Source organism: Bubalus kerabau, chromosome 5 (genome assembly GCF_029407905.1).
Source record: "Bubalus kerabau isolate K-KA32 ecotype Philippines breed swamp buffalo chromosome 5, PCC_UOA_SB_1v2, whole genome shotgun sequence".
NCBI classification, from domain to species: Eukaryota; Metazoa; Chordata; class Mammalia; order Artiodactyla; family Bovidae; genus Bubalus; species Bubalus kerabau.
The window spans coordinates 126,568,807-126,590,838 of NC_073628.1; the positions used below are offsets into that span (position 1 = coordinate 126,568,807).

Sequence of the window (22,032 nt, forward strand, 5' to 3'; positions counted from 1 at the left end):
AAAGGCTGAAAAGTATTGGGTTTGCAATGAAGAGAGTATTGGAGATGGACTAGTCCTCCTAGCAGGTTACTAACCATGCCATGTGGTTATCATACCATGGGATATGAGATGTGATTTCACATCTCCAGACTGGCACGTTGACAGTTACCTGCAACTACGTACCTGTGGGGTGGGCCCAAGGGCTGTAAATCTCTGACCTCAGCAGGAGTGATTTGACAGATGTATGAGTTCCTAAGTGTTATCTGTGTTAACTTGCTTGGTGTGTACTTTTGTAATAATCATGAACATTTGAAGTTTTTAAACTTCTTCCTGAAAGTAACTATTCATTGATGAACTTTGGAAATTTATTTTCACTTCATTTTTCTTTTTTTTCCCCCAGCATACAGCTTGCCTCTGCAATGCCATCATCTCTCTGCTGAAAGTTCCTCTTTCATTTCAGAGATATTTTTTCCAGAAACTTCAGTCTACCAGCATCAAGGTAATATAGGAAGAACACTCAGGTTTAATGTAGTTTAATACTTTTTTCTGAAGATGACAGGGGGCAGAACTCTGTTTCAGGATCTTACCTTTGGTTTAGATAAAACTTACACTCTTCAGTTGTAAGCCTTTCCTTCATCAACTGATTTAGGAGTTAAACCTTCTCTCCTTTCTTACCTGACAGCACCCAATGCAGTGTGATAGGCATTTGGGTACCTGGAGTTCTGACCTGTCTTCAAGAATGATTTGAGTGGTATTCATCATAGTAGCCCACAAGGATCTTGAGCTGAATCCATGTCTAATCAGCCTGTTCAGACCCAACTTAGAATGAATCAGGTCCAGTGAAACATTACCAGCCCTACCTCCAAAGCATTTTTGTCTGTGAATAACAAGTTTTGAGGAGCTGGTCAGTGAGTAGTTAAGCCACTCAAAATTTAAAAGCTGTTTTGATTCAAAAAATGAAATTGTTGGGAAAGAGGGGAATTGTCGCTTTGAAGAGATTCCCTGGATTATCCATATCAATAAATGTCTTCAGCGTACTTTTGGATCCGTTTGAATGTTTTTGACTGCACATGATAGAACATTCCATTTCAGAATGACATGAATAATAAGGAAAATTGATTATCTAGATAAGAAGTCCTAAAGGCACCATGTCTCCAGGGTTGATTAGTTTAGTGGCTCAACAACATTATCAAAAAGATCCAATTTCTTCCCTCATTTTATTTAAGTGAGATTTGAGCTTTCTATAATTAAAGTGTATTTAGGATTCTTAATATGTTTTTGAAAGAAAAACTAGTGAGGTTAAAAATGTCTTTGGCTTAAAAAAAATTTCATTGGAAATTGACTTTTTTTTTGGAGGGGGGAAATTGACTTTTATACCATGGTGACTTGGTGGTGTATGTAATCCTAGAATTTTGGAGTCATTTGCATTTGAATTTAGTCTATTTAAAATTACCTAAGGCCAAAGAGAGCAACTGGACATGAAAATTTCCATAGTGCGTTTCCCTGCTGGAGTTGGTTCATTGTCAAAGAAGTGCCCCACCTCAGAAATTGGGAGAGAAGGGCCCTTACTGTTCTCTAATCCTCTGTTCCCCTCTGTTGGGGGTAAATTCAAATAAACAAAAATTGGTATTTTAAAAAAGGTGCTGGGGATAAGGAACCGTAGACTTTAAAGGTACAACTGTCTGGTCGTCCCAGCAGTCAGGTCATTAAAGGGGGATGTGTGTCTCTGTGTGCAAATACCATTTTAATCTGTGATCAGCGAATGGCACAGGTGTGTTTGTTGGAAGGAAGCTTGCTTTCGGTTGTGAGCATTCATTTTGGTGTTGGCTTTCCAGCTTGCCCTGTCACCGTCCCCCCGGAACCCTGCAGAGCCCATCGCGGTCCAGAATAACCAGCAGCTGGCGCTGAAGGTAGAGGGGGTCGTCCAGCACGGGTCTAAACCCGGACTCTTCCGCAGAATTCAGTCTGTCTGTCTGAACGTGTCCTCCACGCTGCAGAGTAAATCCGGGCAGGACTACAAGGTAATGTAGAAAAGAGGCAGAGCTGTGATGCGGGTTTTATCAACTCACTGATGGAAGTTTTCCATGGTTAAGCAGACAGTACTTCACCTTCCAAAGGACACAGATGGACGTAAGTTAAAAGCACGTATTGTGGTGTGAGGGAGCTAATCAGCAACACTTCTCTTTTCCCTGCCTGAACCAGTTGACAGACAAAGCATCCAGGCAGTGGAGTGTCACCCCTGTTAGAGCTGGAGGAACCTAGCTCAGTTCCTGGCAGCAAGGACTGCCTAGCCTTGTAGCTCTGAATTGCGTTCTCCCACCAGCCTCCACCACTGGAGAAGGCAATGGCACCCCACTCCAGTACTCTTGCCTGGAAAATCCCATGGACAGAGGATCCTGGTGGGCTGCTGTCTATGGGGTCGCACAGAGTCGGACACGACTGAGCGAGTTCACTTTCACTTTCATGTTACCAGCCTCCACCAGTACACACAAGAGCCTGCCCCTGTGAAACTGGGAGGAGCAGTACCCTGAAGCCCAAAGGAGAAGGGAGGGAGAAGGTGCTTAGCACCCCAAGTCCAGCCCCCACCCCACAACCTACCAATCGGTAGTGTTCACCTTCTCCCCTAGACACAGGTACTGTTCATCTAATGAAAGGTCCCTCCACATGGAGGGAAGCATCAGGAGTGGGGAATAACTTCTCCCTAACCCTTTGACCCCAAAAGAACACATCTGTTTGTTTTTCCTTTAAGTAAATTTTAGCATGTTCAAAAAAAAAATTACTATATTGATATGCAATGATCAGATGAAGTAAAACCTCTTGTTAAGGATTTAGACCTAGGAATGTGCTGCTTTGAGAAATCATGAGGTAGATTAGCCAAAATCATGCTTACTTTGTTAGTCAAAGCTAAGATTCTGAATCTGTGCCCATGAGACACCAACGTTCCAAATGTAAAATGTTCTGTCTTTATAGACATCTCTTGCCAGTTGCTTGGAGATTTATTCATCGTAAGTGGAACAAGGGAACACGTGCACAGTTGTGTGAACAAAGTTGTTTAAATGCCCAAATGGGTTTATTTGTCTGCGTCCGTGAGCTGAGGTCCAGAGCAAGGCAAATGGGGTATCAGTAAAGATGTAAAAACAGCCACGGGAAGGTCTGGTGTAAGCCATCACTGCTTTCCTTACTTTGGTGACTCTCTTTCTGAGGGCTCTGTGCCCACCCTGAGAAGCCTCCATCTTCATTCCCTCTCTCTCTCTTGACTTCCATGGCATAAAACGCAGCACCTTATGTGGCCACTCAGTAGATGTGTGGAGAATAAGGAAAAAATCATTTATTGTGTTTTTAGTACAATTCTCTTATGTTGCAGTGATCTCTGTTGTTACTCACAGAAGATCATAATGAGAATTTACAGAGTTAGCTTATCCTTGTCTGCAGCTCTTTGCTCATTTTGAGTTTGAAAGAACAGTGGTGATTTCTGTTTTTAAAAAAACATACATTTAAATCGAGGTGTCTTTTCATTGTTGACTTTCCTCTCAAGAGACATTGCTGAAAGTCAAGAAGCTGATGTTAACAAGCCAGGTGGTACATGATTGCTTTGTAATGTTACTTGTAGTGAGGTTGCAGCTTAAAATGCATCATCCATTTAGAGGGATCAGGTTGCCTCCTAGGCCTATTTCTGGTCCTTTTAAGGAAGTTCTTGTTTGGTGGACATATTCTTTAGGGAAATAAACATCCTACATAATTTGAATGTGCAAATAAAAAACAAAAAAGGACTTACCGATAACTCTAAGATCTTGAATTGGTTGTCAACTTCATTTCATTAATGTAACATCAGTGTCTTTGGAAAACTGACCTCATGATAACTGCCTGCAGAGACCCAAAGCTTCAGGGCACATTTATATAATTAATCATACAACAGAAACATAGAGAAATCAGGTCAAATATTCATTCTGATTACCTCTATATACATTCTTAGAATTAATGTCACTCTTGACATACTTCATCTTGGGTACAGATAAGGGTACATCCACAGGTGTTATTCTGTTCTGTGAAGGACAGAGGTTTGAATATCTAGCTAAATGAGTGAACCAATGTGTTCATAATATAGTAATCAATATGTTTCATAATATATTATACTGATAGTCTGAACAAGACACTGATTTGTTGGGACTTCCCTAGGAGTCCAGTGGGTAAGATTTCACCTTCTAGAGCAGGGAGTGCAGGTTCGATCCCTAGTCAGGAAGCTAAGATCTCACATATCTTAGGGCCAAAAACCCAAAACATAAAACAGAAGCAATATTGTAACAAATTAAAGACTTTAAAAATGGTCCACACCAAAAAAAAAAAATCTTGAAAAATAAAACAGAGTCAATTTGTTAAAGGAGGAATCACTACTAGCTAGGATTTGGAGAAACTATATATTTACTCAGCATTATGTTGTTCTTCTGTCTTCTAGATTTTAAACTCCCTGAAAAAGATGTTTGCATCCTCTTTCTTTAGAATATCTCTTCACAGGGTAAAGAAAGATGGAAATTGGGTTGGGGTTAATCGAGCAAGTGTATGGGGAAGAGAACTTTCTCTTTTACCCTCAGGGTCTCCAGCTGGGCCTAAGATTGAATTGACATGAAGGCAGATTAACAGGAGAAAAGCACGCCAGTTTTATTAGCATTTTACATATATGTGGGCGTCTTCACAGAAGAATGAAGACCAAAGAAGTGACCAGGACAGAAAACTTAAATGCCTTTTTTTAGACACAAAAACAAAATATTTTTGACAAAATGACAAGACAGAGGGGTTTGGGGCTAGAGGCAGTAAGTCAAGGAGACTGTAAGGCAGGGAGATGTCTTGGGACAGTGCAGTGAGACCGTGGAAGGTGAGGGTTCTCTTCAGAGGCTGGTTTATGCAGCTCTGTTTCAGTGATTCCCAGGCTCTGGTGCTAAGGATGGTCTTCTGTTCCCCGTGCAGGGAGGTTCCCTTTCTCATGGAGAATTTGACGTGTGTTTTAGGTTAAAAAAAGGAGTGTTTGGGGCAGGTCAGAAAGCCCTTTCTGTATCTGTTGTTTTTCAAGTACCCTTAACTGCCTCAGCAGCCTACTTGGGGTGGCATGTTCTGAACTCCGTCACAAAACAGACGGCCAGCGTGAGAAGGTAGAGAGTGAGAAGGTAGAGGCAGCCCCTTCTGCTCAAGGACAGGGAGGAGGCATTGTCGCCTGATGATGGAGCGTGGAGGCCCTGGAGTCAGCCTGCCGGGGTTCAGATGCCCGCTGCCCCACTCGTTAGCTGTGTGACCTTGGAGAAGTTACTCAACCTCCCTGCCTCAGTTTCCTCATTCATGAAGCATGGATCGTATTAATACCTACCTCTTGGTTGTTTGCAAGGGTTAAACAGTATTCTCTTATCACCAGGGCTGGCTCAGAGCATGCCCCTCTATGCATGTCAGCTGTTGCTCTCATTTAACAATGTTTTCATTCCAGATACCCATTGACAATATGACCAATGAGATGGAGCAGCGGGTTGAGCCTCATAACGATTACTTCAGTACTCAGTTTCTGCTGAACTTCGCCATTCTTGGCACGCACAACATCACGGTGGAATCTTCTGTGAAAGACGCCAACGGTATCGTGTGGAAGACTGGTCCCCGCACTACCATATTTGTGAAGTCCCTGGAGGACCCCTACTCCCAGCAGATCCGCCTGCAGCAGCAGCAGGCCCAGCAGCCGCTGCAGCAGCAGCAGCAGCGAAATGCCTACACGCGGTTTTAGCCACGCAGCCGCGCACTGCGGGCTTCCCGGGGACGGATCGCTTGGGCGAAGATAGTTTGCTTTTTCTTACGGATTAAGATATGAACGTTAGAATGCGGAATCCATTTATTCATCGGTTTCTGTAATGTAACATTCTTGGGGAAAAAATTTTTTTCTTAAAAATTTAGTTTGAGAAATAATTGGGGTCCTAACCAGAAAGATTTTTATTTTTTCCTGACTTCTTCTCCCACCAAGCCCTTCATCTCATCTTTAACACTTTTGTTGTTTTGCTATGATTGCGTTTATTGTGGCTGAGCCTTTTCTTTTTCTTTCAGGAAAAGTCCCATATTGGGATCATTGAATTACTAAATTTGACTGCTTTTCTACCAAAATATATCACTTGCTGCCTGACATAGACCTCTAATTCTGAGCTGGGCCTTGGGAAATCCTAGTTCTGATCAGTAGGTGCTGGGTTTACTCAGGGTATAGAAACAGAGTCCTCCCCTAGTTGGTTGGAATTGAAAGTGTCCCCTGAAACATCTGGTCTTGTGGGTTCTGGGCGTGACTGGTCTGGCAGCATTGAAACATCCTGCTGTATTATTTCAACTATTTACCTATCTTTTCCCTGCTAAAGCAATCTTAATTTATTGTTTTAGCATTTAATTGACCCAAACAGCAGCTAAAAATTAGATAGAAAGATTGGAAATTAATAATTTGTTTTTTCTAATATGTGTGTGATTATATATAGTACAGACTTTTTGTTTGTTTCTTAGAGTGAAAAAATCACCCACATTTAGTATCTTAATATTTTAAATTAGGAGGGCAGATCCTTTCCTTTGATTGGTTAAGTTCTTCTTGGCAAGTTAGGTAATGCTAGACTTGATTGTCTAGAAATTGCAGTCTCTTTATAATACAACCTCAGTGACTTGGAATGCTCAGGGAATAGATGTTTTTGGTTAGGCCAGAAAACCCCTTTTTTTTCTGTTTCAATACTGGTTGAAAACCATTATAAAAGTAATAATAATAGACTTTCTTGTCTGAGCACGGTGTCCTAGATGTCATTTAACTGTTCCTTCCTGATTTGGGATCAGTCAGTGCTTTGGGATCATGATTTCTAGACATCAGGGATCAGAAGATTGCAGACATTGCTGATATGGGCACTTGGGCCAGAAGCTGCTCCCAAGATGAAGCGCAGGGCACATTCCTGGGAGTTTTCTTTTAAAATAAATCTCTCAAATTTCTTTGCTCGTCTTGCCTTTTTCTCTTTAAAGTTGATGTTGGCTTAAAGGAGGGGTAGAGTTTAAAGGAAAGAATGAATTTACGGGATTTGTGTGTATGTGTAATGTGCGTGGGGGGTGGGGGGCGGTGCGCATGGAGCTGGTGAAACTGATTGTCAGGTAACTCGGGTCCCTCTAAGATCTCTTGGCTTCATGAGCAGTTGTCCCAGCACAGCACTTCTGCCAGTGGCCTGGGCGTTGTCATAAAATGTGTGTAAATCCACCGTGTCCGATGTGCCTGACGTGCTTTAGATGCAGCCCCGATGCACACAGTGCACAGGTGTGACAGCGCCTCGGAACGCACGCCTGGAGACTTAGCGGAAGAGAGTGGGGGTGGGTGCGGAACCGCTCGGCCGTCTATCCGGTGTGGTGGAGCCTGGGTTCCCCTGTGAGCACTGGTGAGTGAGCCCAGTGGCCTGGGCAAGTCATGTCATTTCTCTAGACTTCAGTGTCCTTGTCTGTAAAATGACTGGATTAGAGGGGACCTCTTGACTCCAGTCTGCTGCTGCTGCTGCTAAGTCACTTCAGTCGTGTCCAACTCTGTGTGACCCCATAGACGGCAGCCCACCAGGCTCCCCCGTCCCTGGGATTCTCCAGGCAAGAACACTGGAGTGGGTTGCCATTTCCTTCTCCAATGCATGAAAGTAAAAAGTGAAAGTGAAGTTGCTCAGTCATGTCCCACCCTCAGCGACTCCATGGACTGCAGCCTTCCAGGCTCCTCCATCCATGGGATTTTCCAGGCAAGAGTACTAGAGTGGGGTGCCATTGCCTTCTCTGTGACTCCAGTCTAGAGTTCAGTTATCTAAAAAACTAAAGACCAAAAAATGTTCCTTAAATTGGGGAAAATCTTTTTTTTTTTTAAGTGGCTATTTTTAGAATGAAACTTTACAAAATGAAACTTTCACATTTCTGATACCATTTTGAGGCAGAATTGTCCAGAAAAGAAGCAAATTTTGTAAACCAATTTGCCCAATTCCTGTATTTTATGTTCTTGAAAGATAGTCTTTTGATAGCTGTAGTTATGAATGCATTGATTTGGTGTACTATAGGGTTGCTGGCACAATTGGAAAGGAATTACTAAAATAAAAACAAATCTAAATAGTTTGGAGTAAAAAGTAACTCTGTGAAGCAGAAAAAGAGGCTATTTTATGTCTGTTAGAATCAGATTTGGGACACTTCGATTTTACGTTTGGTATAGTATCTACTGCATTTTTGGCATCAACTGTTAAACAGATATTTAAGGTAAAAGGAAACGGTTTATAATTTCAACACTACACTAATAAATGAAAGAGAATACTCAAGGAGAGATGCAGAAAATTGTGGAAAGATAAACATGCTGGTTAAGAAGTGAACATGTTCCCTGTTAAGAGTAACATAGGGCACTGGCCAACTGATCTAGGAAGGCAGGACTGGTTTTTCTGTGTTTAGTGACTTTGCAATGTAACCTGCTGGCTAAGAGCCCAACCTCTAGAGCCAATCTGTCTAGTTCCAAATTCTAGCTCTTATCTAGATTGGTGGCCTCAAACAAGCTACTCAATCTCTCTGTACCTCGGTTTCCTTATTCCCCAAATAGGGAAGCATAATAATGCTTTGTGGGTTAGGTGTGAGGAGTAAGTTAGTTAATACAGAATTAGGGGGTTCCCAAGGAAATGGCAACCCACTCCAGTACTCTTGTCTGGAAATCCCATGGATGGAGGAGCCTGGTAGGCTCCAGTCCATGGGGTCGCTAAGAGTCGGGCACGACTGAGTGACTTCACTTTCACTTTTCACTTTCATGCATTGGAGAAGGAAATGGCAACCCACTCCAGTGTTCTTGCCTGGAGAATCCCAGGGACAGAGGAGCCTAGTGGGCTGCCGTCTATGGGGTCGCACAGAGTTGGACACGACTGAAGCGACTTAGCAGCAGCAGCAGCAAGGAAATGGCAACCCACTCCAGTACTCTTGCCTGGAAAATCCCATGGATGGATGAGCATGATAGGCTACAGTCCATGGGGTCGCAAAGAGTCGGACACGACTGAGCGACTTCACTTCACTTCGCTTCTGGTGGGCTGCTGCTGCTGCTGCTGCTAAGTCGCTTCAGTCATGTTAGGATTAAGTGCTTTTACTGCGAAGATCTGGGTTCCAATACCTGGTCAGGGAACCATGCCACATGCTACACACACCACATGGCCAAAGTACAAAAAAAAATTTTTTTAATACAAAATTAACATATACAAAGTGTTAGTACGTGCTTCACACATAGTAAGCAGATATATTGTTGTTTTAGTTACTCAATTGTGTCCAACACTGTGACCCCATGGACTGCAGTACGCCAGGCTTCCCTGTTTTTCACCATCTCCCAGCGCTTGCCCAAACCCATGCCCATCGAGTCAGTGATGCCATCAGCCATCTCGTCCTCTGTCATCCCCTTCTCCTCTTGCGTTCAGTCTTTTTTCAGCATCAGGGTCTTTTCCAATGAGTCAGTTCTCCATATCAGGTGGCAAAAGTATTGGAGCTTCAGCTTCAGCATCAGTCCTTCCAATGAATATTCAGGACTGATCTCCTTTAGGATGGACTGGTTGGATCTCCTTGCAGTCCAAGGGACTCTCAAGAGTCTTCTCCAACTGCTGCTACTACTGCTAAGTCACTTCAGTCGTGTCCGACTCCGTGCGACCCCATAGACGGCAGCCAACCAGGCTCCCCCGTCCCTGGGATTCTCCAGGCAAGAACACCGGAGTGGGTTGCCATTTCCTTCTCCAGTGCATGAAAGTGAAAAGTGAAAGTGAAGTCGCTCAGTCCTGCCTGACTCTTAGCGACCCCATGGACTGCAGCCCACCAGGCTCCTCCATCCATGGGATTTTCCAGGCAAGAGTACTGGAGTGGGGTGCCATTGCCTTCTCCCGTCTTCTCCAACACCACCCTTCAAAAGCATCAATTCTTTAGCGCTCAGCCTTCTTTCTGGTCCAGTTCTCACATCCATACATGACTACTGGAAAACCATAGCTTTGACTATACAGACCTTTGTTGGCAAAGTAATGTCTCTGCTTTTTATTACACTGTCTAGGTTTGTCATAGCTTTTCTTTAGTATTTTATTTATTCAAAGTTAAAGTTACATTTCCTCTGCTAGTAAACATGTTTTAAGCTATCTTCCCTCATATTCAATTCAGGTACATTGATTAAGAACAAAATGTTGGCCTAAACAAAATGAAATTTCTATTTACTTGTTCAGTCGCTGGGTTGCCTCTGACTCTTTGCGACGCCATGGACTGCAGCACGCCAGGCTTCCCCGTCCTTCATTCTTGGAGTTTGCTCATATTCAAGTTCATTGAGTCGATGATGCTATTCAACTATCTCATCCTCTCCTGTCCACTTCTCCTTTTTCCTTCAGTCTTTGCCAGCACCAGGGTCTTTTCCAGTGAGTTGGCTCCTCAAATTTGGTGGCCAAAGTATTGGAGCTTAGCTTCAGCTTCAGTCCTTTCAGTGAATATTTACGGTTGATTTCCTATAGGATTGACTGGTTTGATCTCCTTGCAGTCCAAGGGACAATCTACTATCTTCGTCTACTACACTGCTGTTAAGTACTATTAAAATATTTAAAGAAAGGGAATTCTCTAGCAATCCAGTGGTTAGGACTCTGTGCTTTTATTGCCAAGGGCCTGTTTGGGGAACTAGGGTCCTATAAGCCATGCAATGAAACCCAGAAAAAGAAAAGATTTTTTACATATTAAAGTATATAAAGAAAATTATGAAGTACTTTCCAACAATACTGATTGTCTTTAATGTTGATAGCAATAGTATATGGGTTATTTAGAAATTAAAGTACTTTTGTAGTCCAGCTTAAACTGGGAGATCTTGTGATGTGACTTTCTTGCTCAAACCAACCAAGGTAGCAGGTAATTTGCAACTGGAGGCTATCAACCTCTTTTCACACTGAAGTATATAGTTCAGAGAAGAACAGCCAAATAAGATCCTCAGTGTAGGGTCCCAGAGATACCAGTTTAAATTCTAAAGACTTACTTGCCATGGATCCTTGGGTAGGTTACTTGATCTTTCTCTGTTGATACATGCCAGTAGTATATTAAGAATAAGGAGGCCCTGTCACTGGGTGTACAGAGTATATGCAGTGCTGTCCTACAGAACTTTCTGTGATGATGGAAGTGTGCCAAGTCTGCCCTATCCAATATAGTCACTAGCCACATAGAGCTGTTAAGCCTAGAGTAACTGAATCATTTATTACTTTTAATTCAGTTAAACTTAAATAGCCTCATGTGGCTACTGCCTTTAGAATTGGACAGTGCAAGAGTAGTAAGGGAAGAAATGACCAACTCAATGGACATGAGTTTGAGCAAGCTCCGGTAGATGGTGAAGGATGGAAGCCTGGGGTGCTGCAGGCCTTGGGGTCGCAAAGAGTTGGACACAACTGAGCAACTGAAAAACAGCAAAGTTTCTGGATATGGCGTCTACATTGGGATTCTCTGATGAACCAAAGCTTTTTCAAAGTGGAAGCGTGTGGATGACGAGAAAGGCATTGGGGGTTTGTGTGTTTGCTTTGCTTCTGATAACACAACACTGTTGCTCAACCACCCAGCCCTGTTTTCTATAATGTGCCCTTGAATTTAGCCTTTATCAGTCACCAACATTAAAAGTATGATGGGAGTACTGAGAAGTCCAAAAGTCGGGTGAATTGGCTTAGATTTCCGACCAACAGCACTCCAGCAGGTTATGGTCTTCCTTTCCATTTCTTGGGCAAGAACACAAAGACCTGGGCTGTGTGTGTGTTTTATTGGCTTAACTAGCATTAGTCCACTGCCCTGTGGATATCCACCATATCTCCCAGTCTACTCATTCTATGAGCAAATTGCTCTTTAGTTGTCACTGAAATTTAAACCAAGTCGTGGCTTTTTTCTCTTAACCTACCAAGATGTGGAGTCATTGATTTTCACATTACAATTGAGAATGCTGAATGTGAATTTATTTTTTTTCCAAGTCTATATTTGCAAAACGTTTTTTCAGTATGTGTCTTTTCCCTTATCCTGTGTACTCGCTCACGTCTCCTAGTTCTCTCCTGCACAGTTATGTTTGTTGTGCAATAATTGTCCTCCTTGCTTATTATTTAGGTCCAGCCTTGGTAAAATGATTTTGGGGATTGTTTTCTTTACAGATCATGACTGTGAGTCTAGCTTTTGTCTACTGATACTTAGCTGGCAGGCTGAGACTAAAAATATTTTTATTGTTGTTTCCAGATAATTTTTTTAGTAAAATTATAAAGATGAGATAATATAAAATGAAACAATCAGGAAGATGAACATCTACCCAGTCCCTCAAAGTCAGATTATAAGCAGAGAAGAAACACTTCTACCTTTTGGTTTTCTCTGGAGATTTCGTTTGTGGGTTTTTGTGAAGCTTATTTGCAGCATCCCTGGTGGCTCAGTGGTAAAGTCGCCTGCCAATGCAGGAGATGCGGGTTCCATCCCTGGGTGAGGAAGATCCCCTGGAGGAGGGCATGGCAACCCGCTCCAGTACTCTTGCCTGAAGAATCCTATGGACAGAGGAGCCTGGCGGGCTACAGTCCATGAAATTGCAGAAAGTCCAACGTAACTTAGAGACTAAACAACAATTTGCAGATTATTTGTATTTTAAGGAAAACTATTTAGAAGACTGTGACAAGTAAAATAGAACTGAGTTAGACTGAGGAGTTATGAGAAGGTATCTGTTTAATTTTCCTGTTTCCCAAGATCATGGAAGGTGAAAGGCAGCTGGGCTGCCTCCATGTCCACCGCTCTCACCCTGTCCCGCCCAGTGGAAGCAGCAAGGCCAGTGATGCCTTCTGTTGACGTGTCGTCTCGCCCTGAGGAGAGGAGCGAAGTGATGGTGAATTGTTAACACTGGGTCCCCCATCCTTGCGTTGCCCTCCCACCCCCACCCCCAGCAAAAGCAGCAGGTCCTATGATCAGCAGGCTTAGTTCTGAAATCTCCCCAGCCCCCTCCCCACTTGACCAGAGAAGTAGATGAAAAGCCTACTGTAGAAGCGCTAGTTGGAGAGGGGGCTTCACTGGGTGATCCTGACAATGCCAGGCCCTGAACCGGAGTGGGAAATGCAAAAATCTGACAGAATGCTCAAGCAACTTGTAGACGCATTTGACAGAAAAGGCCTATTTTTAGAAAATGTGGAGAGGCCATTATAAAAGCGGTAGAGAGAGCACAAAAAAGGCAGTTCTGAAAATCTAATAGCACCCTCCCTTACATGTAACAGGGCAGGCTCTTAGGTAATTAGAAACTGACCTTCATCTGTCATTTTCTCCTATTCCAGCACTTGGAATGCAGTGTCCCTTCCTCCTCAGGGAGCCTCTTTTTGACGTCATCAGAGACAGTTGGGTACCTGCTACTTGGAATTCTGCCAGAGGAACAAAAGAATTAGAACAAAGATACACCCCTAAAGTGTGAAGTTAATATTTAGCCTCGAGGAGACAGGAGCTTATACTCAGAATTAAAAACTGTCTCCTGTTGCAGAAACCTGCTGCTTCTGGCCAAGCGGATGGAGGACATGAACCCCTGAATAGCACATTTTTCAAGGTATCAGGGCATTAGGGAGAAATGACTGTAATCGCAGAATCACTTAAGCAAGATCAGCTCTATCCTACTTAGCGGTTACAGTGGCCCCTGGGGATGCTCCCGAGCGTATTAGCCCTGCCTTGAATTGTCTCTCAGGGAGTGAGTGCGTTTGGAATCTCCTTGAGGGCCCTTTGCACAGGAGAGGGCTCACGGCTCATGGTGTCTGTCCCAAGCCCCATCTCCCCCTGCCGTCTCTCACACTGACCAGGTTAGCTGACAGAAAGCACTTTTTCTTTCGTCCTGAGCTCCAAGGTAACTCAGCTGATTTCACAGGGCCCTGCAGCTCAGCCAGCAACATTTGTCCATTTCTCTGAGCTGGAGTTCATGAACTCAGATTTCCCAATCTATGCGAAAGACACAGCCAACAAAGACAAACAGTTTTGGAAATGGGACCTTTTATTTAGTCACCAAATGTTGATTGAACACATACAGGGCAGCAGGAACTGGGAATACAATCATGGACAACCTCCCTGGGTTCACGGCCATGCCACTCCTTCTTTCTGCACAGACCGTGGGAGGGGAGGTGGCGGGAAACCCACTCTGGCCTTGATTATGTTGGATGGGCCTGCGCTTCCTCGGTGGTCGGTCATTTTCTCCAGTGCAGGGGGAGAGAAGGTGTTCAGACACGACCATCCAGGTCAGAGTCACTGCTCTTTCCTGTGTGGACTTTGGGAAAGCTCGCTCAGCCTGAGTGTCTTCTCTTGGCATCTAACTAACCATCTTCCAAGTTCTGGATTTGTCAAGAAAGGATGTAAGCCTTTCCTTACATCCCAACTAAGCCTCTCATGGCAGTCTTAACCTCCTGCTTCAGTTCTCTGTGTTGGAGGGGATGGAAAGCTCCCCAAAACCTTGGTCATGGGGAAAAAACTTAAATCAAAATGCATTCTCCCTGACCTCAACTACACCACTTTGAAAAACCCATTCGCCCCTTCAGACCCAGCAGAAATCCCAGCCCTGATTCCTCCAGCCAGACCTGGTGCTCTCTCTGCCTCCCGTCTGTGACCAGGATCAAACCCAGTCTCGTGTATGTTCTCCTGCCTGACCCTCGGGGCTGGCATGAACATGACCAAACAGTGACTAAAGTTAGCATGTCCCATTAATGGGAACACACAGCTCTCTCCACTGTTCCATGCCCCACATCAGCCCCCTGGCTATCCTGTGTCTGTTGACTCTCATAACATCTCTTTGAGCCGTGGCTTCTTCATCTGTGAAATGGGATTAATACTTACCAGTTGAAGAGTTATGAAGACTAATGGTAATAAATAATACAGGGACAAAACCAGCTGCTGGAAGGCCCACCAAATGTTGGTTGGCTTCTGCATTTATGATGGAGTGGCTGGTGTTGCCTGGCGGCCTTGAGAATACCAGGGAAAGAAACGTCAGCCTTATAAAAACAGGTTTCAAAACATTTCTGCCTTAAAGATGATGAGGACTTAAAGGGACTAAAATTTCTCAGACTCAAGATGAATTTATACTTTTCATGTGGGAGGACTTGAAGACATTTACACCTGTCAGGCTTCTCTGTCAACACAAACCTTGAGCCCCTGGGGGAGGGAAAAAATTGGAGACGTGTCTCCGGCTTCTCTGTCATTCAGACTTATTTAGTGATTGCAAAATAAATGGGCTTATATCCAGATTGAGTTCTTCCCAACCAACTATTGGGCATAAACCCCATAATTCACCAGATACCTCCCACCCGACCCAGACTTCCCTACTCACAAGGTTTTCGAGAGTTTATCATCACCCACAAACATGCAACATGAAGCTAGGAGATTTATGGATAAAATAGCAGGAAGATGTTTAGGTTGGGTATAAAGAAGAACTTGATGAACTGTGAAAATAAATACTAAAGAAAGCATTTGGACTATCCTGTCCAGCCAACAGCCTCACTGGAGGCAGGGTGATGGTCCCACTCCATCAGCGGGATCTCTTACAAGAGGCAGACTCCCGGGGGGTTGTGAAGGTTCTGCCTGGGGGACCTGAGGTGTGGCCCAACTCCCCACCAGCACATGCCCTCCGGACAGAGGGCTCAGGCGTGGCTGCAGATATAAATAACCCCCTCATGACTCTTTCTGTTCTTTGAGCAAATGCCTCTGGCCACTGTCCAGCATGGGATCAAGGGAACAGAATAGGAGAAGTGGGAGAAAGTTGGGGGAGAGGATGGGGACGGGGCGGGCTTGACAGCGGAGAGGAGAGGGATGGTAAAGAGGTTGTTTTCTCTCACCTCCTAAGTGTGTCTCTGTGTGTTCATGTGAGATGTGTGTCTAGGAGGGAAGAGAAGAGGGGAGACTATGCTTCACGGTGTTCCCTCCCTCCTGTTTCCATTACCATTGTCCTAGTTCACAGCCTCCTTGAATCTTCCTGGAATATCACTTTCACTTCCTGTTTTTCCTGCTGCTAGGGTCTGCCTCCTCTGAGTCATCCTTACTTCCCACTGCTTCCCAGTTCACCCATCTGCTCCAAAATCTTTATTCCCATTGGCTTCCCTAAATAGCCCAGATTCCTCAGGCTTTGTGCTCAGTCTCTAGGTTGTGTCCGACTCTGCAAACCCATGGACTGTAGCCCACCAGGCTCCTCTGTCCATGGAATTCTCCAGGCAAGAATTCTGGAGTGGGTTGCCATTTCCTTCTCCAGGGGATCTTCTCCACCCTGGGATCGAACCCACATCTTTTTCTTAGCAGGCAGATTTTTTACCACTGAGCCACCAGGGAAGCCCCTCAATATATCTGAGAAGACTCTCCATGGTGAGACCCCAGCCAGGCAGCCAGGCCTCACCTCTTGCCATACTTCCATGTATATCCTGGCCTGTAATAAAATTAGCTTCCTGGGCCTCCCACGAGCTTGGTTTGCACACTCTCACCATCATGACTGTTCATACTTTCCCACCACCTGAATACCCTTCTGCATCACTGACACCCCTGTCCGTCCCTGAGTGTGCTGGCTCTCCAGCCAGGCACAGATCTCCCCCGTGTCCTGTATCGTGTTCAGCCTTGTGGGGAACAGTTAGGCTGCCTGGCCCTCGGGGCCGGCATAAAGGTGGACAGATAGGGGCCAATGTGACCGTGCCCTATTGATGAGGATGACGGCTCCCTTCACAGTCCCACCCCTCTTGACTACCCTCCGGCCTCCAGCCCTGGTTCACATCCCTGCATGGGGCAATCCTGACTACTCTGCCTGCTGACTCAGTGTTCACCCCAGAGACAAGGCATGTAGGCAAGCGCAGTGTCAAGGTAGGAGCACAACCCACTGGCGTTGCAGGGGCCTGGTGAGGGCTTGGAGTGCAGCTCAGGCTCTGATCTGAGGCAGGGGTATGGAACCAGAGCCTAGACTCACTAGAAAGAAAACAGAAAAAAAAATAAAAGGACCATTCATCTGTCTTTAGACACCTCCACTCTCCTCCAGCACCAGCCTTCTGTTGATCAGAATTTGGAATGTGTTGTTGCTCTGGGGGATTTGGGTTTCACCGTTGCCAGCCAACTCCTTCCCTGTCCACCTTCTTCACTCCTTCCCTTTCTCTCCCTCTGCCTTCCTCTTTGCAGGTCTGACTGAGTACCCCTTATATGCAAAGCACTGCAGAGGGAGTATCCTGGCTCTAAGGAAGCTTTGGTCGGTGGTGGTCACGTGTGTTGGCTTGATCCTTGCCCGTACACAGGGTCAAGGTACTGAGGTGCCACCGAGGTGAGACTTGAGCGGTCCACCGCATTGTCCCAATAGACTGAGCTCGTGTGTAAAGCGCTGCCTGAAAGAAAGACCCTGGGGGCGGAGGGGGCAACGGAAGATGCCGCGGAAGACACAGGCTAGGAGAGGACACGGAGGCGGCCGTGGGTTCTCACTGCTCCGATCCAGCCTGGCTCCGGAGCCAGCGGCGGGCAGACCTGTCTTGCCAAGTCCCGCGCCGGTGCCGTCACTCCTCTGCGGGTCACCTGTGAGGTTTCTGCCAGCTCGTGTTTTCCTGTGGCCTCCTGCCCCCATCTGCTTTCATCTACAGCTTCTACCCTGTGGGCTCTGGACCACAGACTCCCTTCAGATGGCTGGACCTGTGGTAAGTAACCTTGGGGGTCATCCAAGACTATGTTTTTTTTTGCTATAAGTACCGACAATAAAAAAGAACAGCCCAGCTGAGTTCCTGCCCAAGGTTCCCTGAGCTGCCCTTACATTCTCAATGCAGTGAAATACTCATCTTTGTACTTTTCTTTCTCTGAACATTGCCCAGTGTTCAGAGGGATCTGTAGTGCCCTAAGGAGAAGTGGAGGGTTAAAGCAATATGCCAAGACAAAACAAAACAACCCAACGTTCCGTTTTTTAACATCCAAAATGAGATACTGAGAATAAAAAGGGATAGCATTTCGGCTATAAAAATAGAAGGGAGAAAGAACAGTGAGATAACCATGGCTGCTGCTGTTGACCTTCTTATTGTTCCCTGAACCCCAAGGCATTTCACACCTCCAGGCCCTTGTCAGCACTTGGCACTCAGTGTGTGATGCTGTTTTCCCCTTGGTTCTGCTTAGCAAGCTCAGTCCACCTCTGAAGACTTACCCGGCTCGAAAGTGTTCCTTTCCAAGAAGCTTGGAAAGTCCCACAGGGCTGGGCGCTACCCTAGCCTTCTTCTGGGCTACTCTCTGCTTACTTATATATACCTCCCTGCTTACATAGCTGTCCTCTCTTCTGTCTAGACTGTGAACAACTAGCAGGAGGACTGGGAGTTTATCTTCGCATGCCTGCTGTCCAGCATGGTGCCCAGCACACAGTCGGCAGTCAACCAAGCTGAATTACTTAATGCAGAATTCAGTTTCTAATGACGTAGCCTAACTATAGCTTCTGGTCCTAGGAGCCTAGCCACTGAGAACTAATCATAAATTCAAGCAAAACCAGTGCTGGACATTTCTGGTCCTCAACTGAATCACTCAGCTGCTTAGGTGACTCTAAGCGATACTGCAAAGGATGCAGCACTCTGGCAGCCTAAGAATTCTGCAGCCACCGTCACAGGGATGCCCTTCCTAGACTAGTGGCCTCACCTAGACCCTACAGCCTCCAAGGAGCTGTCAGACCTGGGCTGGGCTCCTCTGTGACCAAGGCGAAGCTTTATCGTCACTATCTCTGGTCTTCAGTTTCTGTCTGTTGTGTGGTTGTGGGTCCTAATTAGAAAGCTTTTAGAGGTTCCTGGAAGGACTGTTACTGTTTAGCAGCACAAAGGGTATTATGTCACAGTGGTAGAAGAGCACGGCAAGGAATAATAAGGGCACTTATTCCCAGAAGCACATTGATTTAAACCACAAAAGCTCCTTGGAACAGGGCTTGAGGATTGTAAAAAGCCTGAGCAATCAACAAGCCCTGTGGGAGGGGAGCGTATGCCAGGCTCCCGCAGGAGAGTTCATTTGGTCACGGTTGGCGGCCGGTTGTGTCCCTCGGGTGTTCTCACTTGGGTGAAATTTCCCTGCTGGACGGAGCCCAGCCTATTTGTGGCTTCCGGGGAGAAGTGGCTGTTAACTTCCACACCCCTGGCATAAGAAGTGAAGACTTGGCCTGAGCATAGCTCAGTTCACTTTTTATCTGTAGGATGAGGACCAGAGAAGGCAATGGCACCCCACTCCAGTACTCTTGCCTGGAAAATCCCATGGATGGAGGAGCCTGGTGGGCTGCAGTCCATGGGGTCGCTAAGAGTTGGACACAACTGAGCGACTTCACTTTCACTTTTCACTTTCATGCATTGGAGAAGGAAATGGCAAGCCACTCCAGTGTTCTTGCCTGGAGAATCCCAGGGACGGGGGACCCTGGTGGGCTCTATGGGGTCGCACAGAGTCAGACACGACTGAAGCGACTTAGCAGCAGCAGCAGGATGAGGCCAGGTCTCCAGGCAATGGAAACGTCATCACCACCTTTGCTTCTACAATCTGTACAGCAGAAAAGTCATCTGGGTCACACCTGGATCCACTGTTGCTGCCTCTGGTCGGCAACTTTGGCAAAACAGCCAGACACCCTGTGTCTATGAAGAACAAACTCACCTTAGCAAGCTGGTCATTCTGGAGTGGAAAACTTATGCTTAAACATGGCTCTGACAGTAGGAAGGGAGAATCTACCAAAACAAAACAAAACACACACACACACAGATGATGGCTCCTGGAAGAGATAGGCCCCTGGGCTGGTGGCTCCAGGGCTTCCGCTCAGAAAGGTCAGAGGGTCCCTGATGGTTGAAAGGGGTGGGCGTGGGAACCTGCTTGCTGTGTTTGCACAAGACTTTAACTGAACTGGGAAAACCTCAGCTATTCCTGAGAAAGAAGGAGGTGAATGTGTGCAGGCATGGGGTGCTGGTGGAGGTGAAGAGAGGGTGGGTGAAGCCCCCAACCCTGCTCTGGAAGTCAGCACTAGGCATGGATAAAGATGCATCCTGTATATACATGAAAGAAGCATTTAAACATGGGAGTGGGCATCCAGGAACTTAGCCTCTGGGGCAGGCTTTGCTACTAACCAACCAGGGCAGGTCATTTTCCGATTTAGCCCATGGTGCTCCAGGAGGTTCTGAAGACCAATGTAGGACAGGTGTGATGTGTAGAAAAACCAAAAAATCCTTGTCAAAGCAACTTCAAGTGAAGACCTCTGCTTACCTGATTTACCTGGTCAGGACACCTGCCCTTGATTTTAATGGCCTGGCAAAATCCAACCAGCTCAAATACCCAGAGGAGTTATATACCTGGGAAATGTATGTGGGCAACAAAAGGAAGAGGTGAGAATAACTAAATCTGTGTGACTGAAAGAAACCTTCATTGTTTAATCATAAATTCACCTAACCAAACACTGATGTGATGTGACATGACGTGACACATGATATGGGATAATAGGTGATAAAATATGATGTGTTGGCTTCCAATTTCCTTCCTTTTTAAAGAAAATAATACTGTCAATTCTTTAAAAAATTTTTTTTAATTATTTTTATTTGACTGCCTTGGGTCTTAGTTGTGGCCTGCAGATCTTCACTGCAGCACGTGAACTCTTTGTTGCAGCGTGTGGAATCTAGTTCCCTGACCAGGGACTGAACCTGGGCCCCCTGCATTGGGAGTGCAAAGTCTTAGCCACTGGACCACCAGGGGCCAGTGTTCTTCTGACTAGGAAATTAGAAAAGCCACTTAATCAAGCATGACTGAGAGACGGGTAGAGAGGTATAGGATTATACATAGAAAAAGAGCAGAGGTCAGAGTGTGCCCCACAGTGTCTGGCATCCCCAGTCTGCCACTTACTCGTTGTGCAACTCAAGGCTCATTCCTGGAGATTACTGGGTCTCAATTCCTTCATTTGTAAATTGGAGAAAATACAACGACCTCACAGAGTTGCTGTGAGGATTAAATGTCAACACAGAGAAAGTATGGAGCACGTAGCAGATGCCCAGTACCGGCTTGATGGATTCTTGTTTGCAATATATCCTTCCTCTTGCAAGTCCCCAGTTCTCTCAATCGTCCCCACTATCCATGTCTTTTGTCAAACTGGGCAGCAGTGTCCTTTTAAAAATTTAGTGTGCCGGGGACTTCCCTGGAAGTCCAGTTGTTTAGACTCTGCCCGTCCAATGCAGGAGGCGCAGGTTTGATCCTTGATCAGGGAACTAAGATTTCACATGCTGTTTTGTAAGGTGTGACCCAAAAATGAAACAAAAGAATGAATAAATGAAATTCCATTTTTAAAAAACACCAAAAGACACATCATAATTCGAAACAATTTAGGGTGCCTAACTCTGTTTGGCACCCCACTCTGGTACTCTTGTCTGGAAAATCCCATGGACGGAGGAGCCTGGAAGGCTGCAGTCCATGGGGTCGCTAGGAGTCAGACACGACTGAGCGACTTCACTTTCACTTTTCACTTTCATGCATTGGAGAAGGAAATGGCAACCCACTCTAGTGTTCTTACCTGGAGGATCCCAGGGACCGGGGAGCCTGGTGGGCTGCCATCTATGGGGTCGCACAGAGTCGGACACGACTGAAGCGACTTAGCAGCAGCAGCAAGTCTGGAGAAAATCATATTGTTAGACACTTGTCCCAGCTCTTGGCAGAGTCCCAACAGAGGCCTGAGTCACCACTCCCAGCTTCAGGCTGCAGTGATGGGACAAGCGGTACACAGCACAGGGCCCCGCGGAGGGAGGGGCCAAGTAAAGTCAGTGGGTTGATGGAGACAAGCAAGGGTCAGTTGCCTGAATTAGGGTTGACTCCTCACGTTGCTTCCAAGCCTGATATGTGTGTGTGTGTGCACATGCTCGTCACTCAGTCATATTTGACTCTTTGCAATACCATGGATTGTAGCCCTCCAGGCTCCACTCTCTGTGGAATTTTCCAGGCAAGAATACTGAAGTGGGTTGCCATTTCCTCCTCCAGGGGATCTTCCCAACCCAGGGATCAAACCCACATGTCTTGCATCTCCTGCATGGACAGGTGGATTCTTTACCACTGTGCCACTGGGAAGCCAAT

The 22,032-nt window shown here is 45.7% G+C and overlaps 1 protein-coding gene across 1 annotated transcript in view; it reads left to right on the plus strand.

Annotated features, from left to right (window-relative positions):
• INTS7 (integrator complex subunit 7) overlaps positions 1 to 6,954 on the plus strand; it is an 88,523-nt gene extending 81,569 nt beyond the window's left edge. Inside the window, exons 18-20 of the mRNA XM_055583023.1 lie at positions 380 to 478; positions 1,815 to 2,000; positions 5,450 to 6,954. Of these exons, the coding sequence (XP_055438998.1) occupies positions 380 to 478; positions 1,815 to 2,000; positions 5,450 to 5,737 (573 nt within the window). The 3' untranslated portion in view covers positions 5,738 to 6,954. The remainder of the gene's footprint in view (positions 1 to 379; positions 479 to 1,814; positions 2,001 to 5,449) is intronic.
• Positions 6,955 to 22,032: the final 15,078 nt, after the last annotated feature.